The sequence below is a fragment of the Dermacentor silvarum genome, chromosome 3 (assembly GCF_013339745.2).
Source record: "Dermacentor silvarum isolate Dsil-2018 chromosome 3, BIME_Dsil_1.4, whole genome shotgun sequence".
NCBI classification, from domain to species: domain Eukaryota; kingdom Metazoa; phylum Arthropoda; class Arachnida; order Ixodida; family Ixodidae; genus Dermacentor; species Dermacentor silvarum.
In genome coordinates, this window is record NC_051156.1 from 216,958,376 (window position 1) to 216,970,064 (window position 11,689).

Here is an 11,689-nt window from a genome sequence, read left to right on the forward strand (position 1 = left end):
CACACACACACACACTCATACGAACGCGCGCGCGCACACACACACACACACACACTCATACGAACGCGCGCGCGCACACACACACACACACACTCTCATACGAACGCGCGCGCGCGCACACACACACACACACACACACACACACACTCATACTAACGCGTGCGCGCGCACACACAACACATAATTCAGCAACGCACCAGCATCAGTGTAAAATTACAAAAGCATAGAATGTCAATGAATGTAAGAAGCAAGAATCCCCAGATCAACCCAATGCTAGAGTTTGATCAGTGTACCACTACGAACTAGAACAGCATGTTACCTGGGATTTTTCTGTACCCATATACGGTCACAGCCATTAAATAACGTGCGACTTCATCGAGTGGCCGTCGCACTGCTACAGGGTGGAACGAACAACTCCAACCGGGATGTTAGATGATCATTCATGTCACGCGACATCGCGCTGTTTCTTGGGACTTAATAGTTGTGTGGCCTCGTCGAGGCAGCGAAGAACGTTTCCTGCAGCACGACGTCTTCGGGAGCAGCAATGTGATGAGTGGCGAGAGCAACGCCTGCGTCCATGCGATCTGCACTTGGTGTCATTGCCTGCTACGCTGGTGGGACAGACCTTGATGGGCAACAGATATAGGGCTGCAGACTGAAACGACAAGCAGGCATCTCATTAATAGCCTGTCAGCACCAGTAGCGCACCCAGGATCTCTGCCAGGGGGGGTTGACAGTTTGCCAATACCATCTAAACAGCACTAATTTCGATTTCTTTACTTAATTTCGATTTCGATTGCGCGTCTTACATCTTAGTGGCAGTACTCAAATGCGTAAGCAATGAAAAGTGGTTAAACAAAAGGGGGGGCTTAAGTCGGCCTCAGGGGGGGGGGGGGGTTACAACCCCCGAATCCTCCCCCCCCCCCCCGTCGGTGCGCCACTGGTCAGCACACCGTCACAGCATGGGCTGGAAGAAATCTACATACTTACGTGCAGTGGACGTTCTGCAGGGCGGGGATTGCAGGCAGCTTCATTCACCAGGACACAATAGCAGTGAGGCAGGAACAGAAGGGAAGACACGATCAGCTGTTGGACGACAGACAGGTGCTGAACGTCATCTGCACGAGACACGCCCTGAAATGACAAACGGGAATCTTATGAATAACCTGTCAGCACACCGTCACAGCATGGGCTGGAAGAACTCGATATACTTACGTGCAGTGGACGTTATGCAGGGTGGGGATTGCAGGCATCTTCATTCACCAGGACACAATAGCAGTGAGGCAGGAACAGAAGTGAAGACACGATCAGCTGCTGGACGACAGACAGGTGCTGAACGTCATCGGTGCGAGACACGCCCTGAAATGACAAACGGGAATCTTATGAATAACCTGTCAGCACACCGTCACAGCATGGGCTGGAAGAACTCGATATACTTACGTGCAGTGGACGTTCTGCAGGGCGGGGATTGCAGGCATCTTCATTCACCAGTGAGGCAGGAACAGAAGTGAAGACACGATCAGCTGCTGGACGACAGACAGGTGCTGAACGTCATCGGTGCGAGACACGGCCTGAAATGACAAATGGGCATCGTCTGAACAACCTGTCAGAAAACCGGCACAGCATGGGCTGGAAGAACTCGATATACTTACGTGCAGTGGACGTTCTGCAGGGCGGGGGACGACGACGACGACGACGAAGCGTCTCTGTGCGGAGTGTTGTTTTTATACCCCTGGCTATTTTTGTGAAATCTCCAGTGAGGCAGGAACAGGAAGGATCAGCAGGAACAGGCAGGATCAGGTGTCGCGCCTTGTTCGGTGGCGATGGACGTGGACCGCCCAGGGCGTCTGCCGGATCCGGCGGCATCAGCGACGGCCGCCTCCAGGAAGCGGATCGGGTTCCAGACTGACAGCGACAGCGAAGGCACCCATATCTACTCGCTCAGCAGCGAGGACCCTTCCGACGACGAAGACTTCGAACTTGTGCGGAGCCGCAAGGCGAAGCGAAGGAACACCAGGTCTTCTTCATCCTCCAGTACTCAAACTGTTGAGCCCATGCGGAACTCCGACGCCAACACCATTTTGTTTATACCTGTGATAACTCAACGGTAGCATGAAGCGTCTTAACAGCCAATCTGTCTCGATGCTGCTAGAGACCGTGGTGCCAAATGAAATCACGGACATTAGAGTGAACACCCGCAAAAATGTACTGGTGGTTGATGTTCTGCATGCGCGTGCTCTCAGCGCCCCACGCATGTAACAGATATTGATGGCATGCAGGTGCGCTCTCACATACCACTGGGCTTTGATGCCATCACCGGTGTAATATATGATGTAGACTTGGCCATTCTCACCAATGACTTGCCGATTCTGGTTAAAGCGGCAAGTGATCGTGACGTCATGGTTGATGTCTACCACCTGGGACAACTACCGTTGCGTGAAGATTGTTTTCAAGGGCAAGTGCCTCCCGTCTCACGTTAAGGTAGGCTACTTTCGGCATCCTGTCCGGCCTTTCATTCCGAAGCCTCTACAGTGCCGCAAATGCATGAAGATCGGACATGTCAGCAGCGTCTGTGAGAATGAAACTGTGCCCCCGCTGCGCTGAACCACACGCCGCGGATAAATGTGCCGCCACTGTTATGAAATGTTCAAACTGCCACGGATCTCATGAGGCCTCATCGAAAGACTGCCCCAAGATTAAGAAGGAAATGGCAAGAGATGGCAAGAGAAGAGATGGCAAGAGATCATTCCTCTCATAGAGAAGCCGCCGCTAAAATCAGGAAGCGACGCTCCCGTCGCCGACGTTCTTCAAGAAAAGCTTCTGCGTCGGTGATGCTTATATCATGTCCCCAGTCACCTCCTCCACTACCACCCAGGCCATTGACATCAGAAAGGCCTGCAAAGGACAAGGGCACTGGGAAGAATACGGACACGGAAGCCTAGCCTGCCTTGCCAAAGCGGCAACCACCAGCAGAATCGCTGCACGTCGATGGAAGTCGACCATCCCGGGCATCTCCTGCCGGTGAATTGACTGAATAGGATCGGCAAGTGGTTATAATGGTGCGATCACTAATGAATACGATTCGCATGCTACTGAACAAGCTGCAGACACCAACAGCTGAAAGCGCATTGTAAATACTGGATGCACTGAATCCAGTACTTGCAAGCCTCCTATAAGCACCATGGCTCACCCAGCACTTTCTTTTCGCACTGAAGTTAGAAGTGCGACGATTTTTCAATGGAATGCCAGAGGCTTGAAGTCCCGCATCTCGGATTTGCGCCAATTTGTCTTGAAGAATCAGTTCCCTATACTTGTTATTTGTGAACCGAATGTATCAAAGCCCTACAGATTATCTGGTTACGAAGCTTTTGCTTCTTCCACATGCAAGGAACGGAGCAACGTCCTCATTTACATCCGCACGGACTTGAACTATGTTTCGCATGCTGTTCAGCCTCATGAATACAACCTATACGTATGCCTCCGCGTCAAAAAGAACAAAATGGCCTTTACTCTTATTGGTTGTTACATCACCCCATCAAGGCGGTTTGACCCTGAAAGACTGAAATACATATTAAAGGAAACTGATGGCCCATGGGTCAGCACTGGGAACTTCAATGCGCACCACTTGATTTGGGGAAGCACCAAGACAAACTCCAGGGGAAGGAATGTTGCGTCACTTGCCTCTGATTATGACCTCTGCATCATGAACGATGGTAGCCCGACGTATCTGCGGGGTCCTACGTTAGCAGCTGCCTGAACTTGACTTTGGTGTCACGGAACTTCACATCCCGTGTTAAATGATTTTGCGACATCGAGACTCATGCGAGTGATCACATTCCCACCTACTCAACGATTAATGGACTTACTCGGTATTTCTCTCGTGGTATCTTGAAGAGCACTGACTGGGCTATGTTTACGTCGCTTATGGAAGAAGCATGTGGGGGAGATTTCGCCGGCGACATCGCCGACACCATCGCAGAAGCACTTAAAAGTTTCCAAGTGTTCATCATCGTTGTCATCAAGTCGAACGGATTTCGACATTGAACTTGAAAGACTTCGTGCGATTCGACAGCGTGCAGAACCCCCCCCCCCCCCCCCCCCCTGACGATACAGACGCACTCAATCAATTTATGATCTGAGAGACGCACGTCGCATTCAGAAGAAAATTCAGCGTCGCATACACAAACTAGAGAGTGAGCGATGGAAGACATTCTGCGAGTCACTGGACCCTCGCAAGCCGCTTTCACATATCTGGAGGACAGTACGTGGTCTTCGTTCATCCCCACAACAACGACACCCATTTGCAGCTTTGGCCCTCCATCTTGGCCAAACAGAGCTAGGTTGGCGGAGGAATTCTGTGCGAGAGTCACTGGCGAGCCTGTCGACATCAACGTTGATGTAAGTGACCTCCCAGCGGCTAAGGTACCGGAAATGGACGTATCCTTTACCATGGAAGAACTTGAAGCTGCCCTGGCAGTCCCTAAACGATCCTCTCCATTTCCTGACGGCATCACCTATTCTGCCCTGGGACACCTTGGACAAGAGACAAGAAGAGCGCTTCTGAACAACTTTAACAACTTATGGCATAGAGGTACAGTTCCCCGGCAATGGAAGTGCTACCGGGACATACCAGCATTGCTGGTAATGACCTCGCCGACGAAGCCGCCCGGTCTGCTCATCTGGAAGGCCGACCAGTCCCAATCCCCTTATCCAGGACCGACGCTGCAGGAAAACTTCATATCGGGGCACAAGATATGGCATACAAATATTGGTCTTCTCTTAACCTCCCGAAGTGTCATCTCCACAAAATTGATCCATCCTTGAAGCTACAAGTGCCATCAAACATTTCCCGCTCTGAGGCGACAGTCTTGTGCCGCCTCTGGCTCGGGGTGGCATTTACAAAGGCCTGCTCGTTCGGCATGGAATTAGGGATACACCCATGTGCGACTCTTGTGGAACCAGAGAAACAATTGAACATGTCTTATGTCTCTGTCTCCAGTTCGATATCGAGCGTAAAGCTCTCCGGACAGCATTGAACCGGCTGGACTCTCGACCATTTTCTGAAATGAAGATCCTTGGACAATGGCCGTATGCGTCGATGGCACAGACAGCCACGAAAGCCTTGTTGCACTACCTCAAGTCGACAGGTCTTGGCGACCGTCTGTAGACTTCGTGCGAAGTTTCGAATGTGGGCGAAACTGTGCTCTCTATTTCTTTCTCTTTTCATCCCTATGCCCCCTTTCCCCAGTAGAGGGTAGCAAACCGGACGTGCGTCGGGTTCACCTCCCTACCTTTCCTCTCTTCTATTTTTTTTTCTCTCTCTCTGCAGGGCGGGGATTGCAGGCAGCTTGATTCACCAGGACACAATAGCAGTGAGGCAGGAACAGAAGTGAAGACAGGATCAACTGCTGGACGACAGACAGGTGCGAGACAGGGTTGGGTGCAGGAAAATCCGTCGCGTACGTCTGGCACTAAAGGATGCGGAATGAAATGACAAACAGGCATCTTATGAATAGCCTGTCAGCACACCGTCACAGCATGGGCTGGAAGAACTCGATATACTTACGTGCAGTGGACGTTCTGCAGGGCGGGGATTGCAGGCAGCTTCATTCACCAGGACACAATAGCAATGAGGCAGGAACAGAAGTGAAGACACGATCAGCTGCTGGACGATAACAGGTGCTGAACGTCAGCTGTGCGAGACACGGCCGGATGCAGGAACCGGGTGCCAGGGGCCAAGGCACAGGTCCCAGATCTGAAAAAAAAAAGGGGGAGGGGTGCACTTGTTAAATGACGAAAGTAACCAGAAAGCACGTACTCACCAAGACAAGCGTCATCGCGCAGGAGTGGGCGATGGGACTAGTTCACGATGCTTGGCTTCTCGAGCGACGAAAGAACGGCGTGACACAGCCATAGGGACAAGAACATACGAAAGACAAAAAAAATGTGGCCACCCACCACCGTCTTCGCCGCAGCGCACCGCGCTGCAGACCGTAGGCAACGTCCGTTCTTCTTCTGTTTCGCTGGAAGAAACCTGACACTAATTAATTCCGGGTGCAATTTACTTCCACATTTCGCGCGCGCCGGCACACGAATTTATGACCGGGAAGCAATAGCACTCGGAATGGGCCAATGTCCGTGTCGCAAACGAGAGAGGACCCCTGCCAGCTGGAGCCTGCACAGTGCGAGCTACCCTTCCGAGTGTTAGCTAAGCCTAAAGCTACAATCGCCCCACCCAGTCCTCTCCGCTTCCGTCACGACGACGACCCAATGTGGCAGCGGCCTTCTCTTGCCAATCAGTCCCAAACAGTTAACATTGCCAATTAGGTAATTTAATAGCCGCGCCACCCTCGCAAGCTAGAATCGCACCTGGTGAATATTACTGCCGAAGATCAAACGTAGCGACGACGGTTGCTCTGTTGTCCCTCGAAGTAGTGCCACTTGGTTGCGTTGTCCCCCGGAGTAGTGACACGGTCACTTGGTTGCACGGGATTCACCTACGGTTAGGAAGACGAAAAAAATATGTCAACGGCAAGCGAGACGTGAAACGTACCGTATTTCACGTAAATACCAGGAGATCACACCGTCACAGCATGGGCTCGAAGAATTCGATATACTTACGTGCAGTGGACGTTCTGCAGGGCGGGGATTGCAGGCAGCTTCATTCACCAGGACACAACAGCAGTGAGGCAGGAACAGAAGTGAAGACACGATCAGCTGATGGACCAGAGACAGGTGCTGAACGTCATCTGTGCGAGACACGGCCGGGTGCAGGAAAATCCGTCGCGTGCGTCTGGCACTAAAGGATGCGGACTGAAATGACGAACAGGCATCTTATGAATAGCATGTAAGCACACCGTCACAGCATGGGCTGGAAGAAGTCGATATACTTACGTGCAGTGGACGTTCTGCAGGGCGGGGATTGCAGGCAGCTTCATTCACCAGGACACAACAGCAGTGAGGCAGGAACAGAAGTGAAGACACGATCAGCTGCTGGACGACAGACAGGTGCTGAACGTCATCTGTGCGAGACACGGCCGGGTGCAGGAAAATCCGTCGCGTGCGTCTGGCACTAAAGGATGCGGACTGAAATGACAAACAGGCATCTTATGAATAGCCTGTCAGCACACCGTCACAGCATGGGCTGGAAGAACTCGATATACTTACGTGCAGTGGACGTTCTGCAGGGCAGGGGATTGCAGGCAGCTTCATTCACCAGGACACAATAGCAATGAGGCAGGAACAGAAGTGAAGACACGATCAGCTGCTGGACGAAAGACAGGTGCTGAACGTCAGCTGTGCGAGACACGGCCGGGTGCAGGAAACGGGTGCCAGGGGCCAAGGCACAGGTTCCAGATCTGGAAAAAAAAACGGGGGGGGGGGGGGGGGTGCACTTGTTAAATGACGAAAGTAACCAGAAAGCACGTACTCACCAAGACAAGCGTCATCGCGCAGGAGTAGGCGATGGGACTAGTCCACGATGCTTGGCTTCTCGAGCGACGAAAGAACGGCGTGACACAGCCATAGGGACAAGAACATACGAAAGACAAAAAGAAAATGTGGCCACCCACCACCGTCTTCGCCGCAGCGCACCGCGCTGCAGACCGTAGGCAACGTCCGTTCTTCTTCTGTTTCGCTGGAAGAAACCTGACACTAATTAATTCCGGGTGCAATTTACTTCCACATTTCGCGCGCGCCGGCACGCGAATTTCGCGCGCGCCGACACACGAATTTATGACCGGGAAGCAATAGCACTCGGAATGGGCCGATGTCCGTGTCGCAAACGAGAGAGGACCCCTGCCAGCTGGAGCCTGCACAGTGCGAGCTACCCTTCCGAGTGTTAGCTAAGCCTAAAGCTACAATCGCCCCACCCAGTCCTCTCCGCTTCCGTCACGACAACGACCCAATGTGGCAGCGGCCTTCTCTTGCCAATCAGTCCCAAACAGTTAACATTGCCAATTAGGTGATTTAATAGCCGCGCCACCCTCGCAAGCTAGAATCGCACCTGGTGAATACTACTGCCGAAGATCGAACGTAGCGACGACGGTTGCTCCGTTGTCCCTCGAAGTAGTGCCACTTGGTTGCGTTGTCCCCCGGAGTAGTGACACGGTCACTTGGTTGCACGGGATTCACCTACGGTTAGGAAGACGAAAAAAATATGTCAACGGCAAGCGAGACGTGAAACGTACCGTATTTTCACGTAAATACCAGGAGATCACACCGTCACAGCATGGGCTGGAAGAATTCGATATACTTACGTGCAGTGGACGTTCTGCAGGGCGGGGATTGCAGGCAGCTTCATTCACCAGGACACAACAGCAGTGAGGCAAGAACAGAAGTGAAGACACGATCAGCTGCTGGACCAGAGACAGGTGCTGAACGTCATCTGTGCGAGACACGGCCGGGTGCAGGAAAATCCGTCGCGTGCGTCTGGCACTAAAGGATGCGGACTGAAATGACGAACAGGCATCTTATGAATAGCCTGTCAGCACACCGTCACAGCATGGGCTGTAAGAACTCGATATACTTACGTGCAGTGGACGTTCTGCAGGGCGGGGATTGCAGGCAGCTTCATTCACCAGGACACAATAGCAATGAGGCAGGAACAGAAGTGAAGACACGATCAGCTGCTGGACGAAAGACAGGTGCTGAACGTCAGCTGTGCGAGACACGGCCGGGTGCAGGAAACGGGTGCCAGGGGCCAAGGCACAGGTTCCAGATCTGGAAAAAAAAAAACGGGGGGGGGGGGGGGGGGGGTGCACTTGTTAAATGACGAAAGTAACCAGAAAGCACGTACTCACCAAGACAAGCGTCATCGCGCAGGAGTAGGCGATGGGACTAGTCCACGATGCTTGGCTTCTCGAGCGACGAAAGAACGGCGTGACACAGCCATAGGGACAAGAACATACGAAAGACAAAAAGAAAATGTGGCCACCCACCACCGTCTTCGCCGCAGCGCACCGCGCTGCAGACCGTAGGCAACGTCCGTTCTTCTTCTGTTTCGCTGGAAGAAACCTGACACTAATTAATTCCGGGTGCAATTTACTTCCACATTTCGCGCGCGCCGGCACGCGAATTTCGCGCGCGCCGACACACGAATTTATGACCGGGAAGCAATAGCACTCGGAATGGGCCGATGTCCGTGTCGCAAACGAGAGAGGACCCCTGCCAGCTGGAGCCTGCACAGTGCGAGCTACCCTTCCGAGTGTTAGCTAAGCCTAAAGCTACAATCGCCCCACCCAGTCCTCTCCGCTTCCGTCACGACAACGACCCAATGTGGCAGCGGCCTTCTCTTGCCAATCAGTCCCAAACAGTTAACATTGCCAATTAGGTGATTTAATAGCCGCGCCACCCTCGCAAGCTAGAATCGCACCTGGTGAATACTACTGCCGAAGATCGAACGTAGCGACGACGGTTGCTCCGTTGTCCCTCGAAGTAGTGCCACTTGGTTGCGTTGTCCCCCGGAGTAGTGACACGGTCACTTGGTTGCACGGGATTCACCTACGGTTAGGAAGACGAAAAAAATATGTCAACGGCAAGCGAGACGTGAAACGTACCGTATTTTCACGTAAATACCAGGAGATCACACCGTCACAGCATGGGCTGGAAGAATTCGATATACTTACGTGCAGTGGACGTTCTGCAGGGCGGGGATTGCAGGCAGCTTCATTCACCAGGACACAACAGCAGTGAGGCAAGAACAGAAGTGAAGACACGATCAGCTGCTGGACCAGAGACAGGTGCTGAACGTCATCTGTGCGAGACACGGCCGGGTGCAGGAAAATCCGTCGCGTGCGTCTGGCACTAAAGGATGCGGACTGAAATGACGAACAGGCATCTTATGAATAGCATGTAAGCACACCGTCACAGCATGGGCTGGAAGAAGTCGATATACTTACGTGCAGTGGACGTTCTGCAGGGCGGGGATTGCAGGCAGCTTCATTCACCAGGACACAACAGCAGTGAGGCAGGAACAGAAGTGAAGACACGATCAGCTGCTGGACGACAGACAGGTGCTGAACGTCATCTGTGCGAGACACGGCCGGGTGCAGGAAAATCCGTCGCGTGCGTCTGGCACTAAAGGATGCGGACTGAAATGACAAACAGGCATCTTATGAATAGCCTGTCAGCACACCGTCACAGCATGGGCTGTAAGAACTCGATATACTTACGTGCAGTGGACGTTCTGCAGGGTGGGGATTGCAGGCAGCTTCATTCACCAGGACACAATAGCAATGAGGCAGGAACAGAAGTGAAGACACGATCAGCTGCTGGACGAAAGACAGGTGCTGAACGTCAGCTGTGCGAGACACGGCCGGGTGCAGGAAACGGGTGCCAGGGGCCAAGGCACAGGTTCCAGATCTGGAAAAAAACGGGGGGGGGGGGGGGGGTGCACTTGTTAAATGACGAAAGTAACCAGAAAGCACGTACTCACCAAGACAAGCGTCATCGCGCAGGAGTGGGCGATGGGACTAGTCCACGATGCTGGGCTTCTCGAGCGACGAAAGAATGGCGTGACACAGCCATAGGGACAAGAACATACGAAAGACAAAAAAAAAAATGTGGCCACCCACCACCGTCTTCGCCGCAGCGCACCGCGCTGCAGACCGTAGGCAACGTCCGTTCTTCTTCTGTTTCGCTGGAAGAAACCTGACACTAATTAATTCCGGGTGCAATTTACTTCCACATTTCGCGCGCGCCGACACACGAATTTATGACCGGGAAGCAATAGCACTCGGAATGGGCCGATGTCCGTGTCGCAAACGAGAGAGGACCCCTGCCAGCTGGAGCCTGCACAGTGCGAGCTACCCTTCCGAGTGTTAGCTAAGCCTAAAGCTACAATCGCCCCACCCAGTCCTCTCCGCTTCCGTCACGACAACGACCCAATGTGGCAGCGGCCTTCTCTTGCCAATCAGTCCCAAACAGTTAACATTGCCAATTAGGTGATTTAATAGCCGCGCCACCCTCGCAAGCTAGAATCGCACCTGGTGAATACTACTGCCGAAGATCGAACGTAGCGACGACGGTTGCTCGTTGTCCCTAGGAGTAGAGCCACGGTCACTTGGTTGCGTTGTCCCCCGGAGTAGTGACACGGTCACTTGGTTGCACGGGATTCACCTACGGTTAGGAAGACAAAAAAAAAAAAAATAATAGTCAACGGCAAGCGAGACGTGAAACGTACCGTATTTTCGCGTAAATAGCGCGAGAGGGGGTGGGGGTGTTACCTCGGACAGTATGAACTGCCGCCGCAAAATAAACTAAAAGGATGGGCTCTGGCACTGTCGGCGAGAACGGCGTCGTCCATTGTGACACCCACTAAGGTTATCGGACAAACAACTGCTCAGAAATGCCCGCGACACAATCGAACACAAGGCCTTTCACGGATTGCGCGGCGATCCACCATGCGACATTGAAGACGTGCACAACGGCGTTTGTCGTCCTGCTCAGAGTTGCGATAATTACGCCGTTATACCAGATTGACGCGGCACCAACAGCGTTCTTTGTCAGGAGAAAACGGCGCAAAATGCACGGGCAGGTAATAGCTTGACGGTGAGCAGGCGAAATTAAAGTAAAAAAGCGTTATATTCGTGTCACGAGCCCAAATATAAGGCGACGCGCCTTCTGTGCCCAGAAATGTCGATGGGGAAAAACGAAAAAAAAAAGCGTTATATGCGTGCAAATACGGTAA

At 52.7% G+C, this 11,689-nt stretch overlaps 1 protein-coding gene across 1 annotated transcript; it reads right to left on the bottom strand.

Moving 5' to 3' along the window:
• Positions 1-201: 201 nt before the first annotated feature.
• On the bottom strand, positions 202-11,305 carry LOC119444202 (uncharacterized). Its single transcript, XM_049664927.1, has 6 exons — positions 11,226-11,305; positions 10,173-10,395; positions 9,900-10,091; positions 6,895-7,086; positions 991-1,134; positions 202-655 (listed from the first exon to the last, which is right to left on the bottom strand). Exons 1-6 carry the CDS (start codon positions 11,303-11,305, stop codon positions 446-448), a joined length of 1,041 nt encoding a protein of 346 aa, XP_049520884.1. The 3' UTR covers positions 202-445.
• Positions 11,306-11,689: the final 384 nt, after the last annotated feature.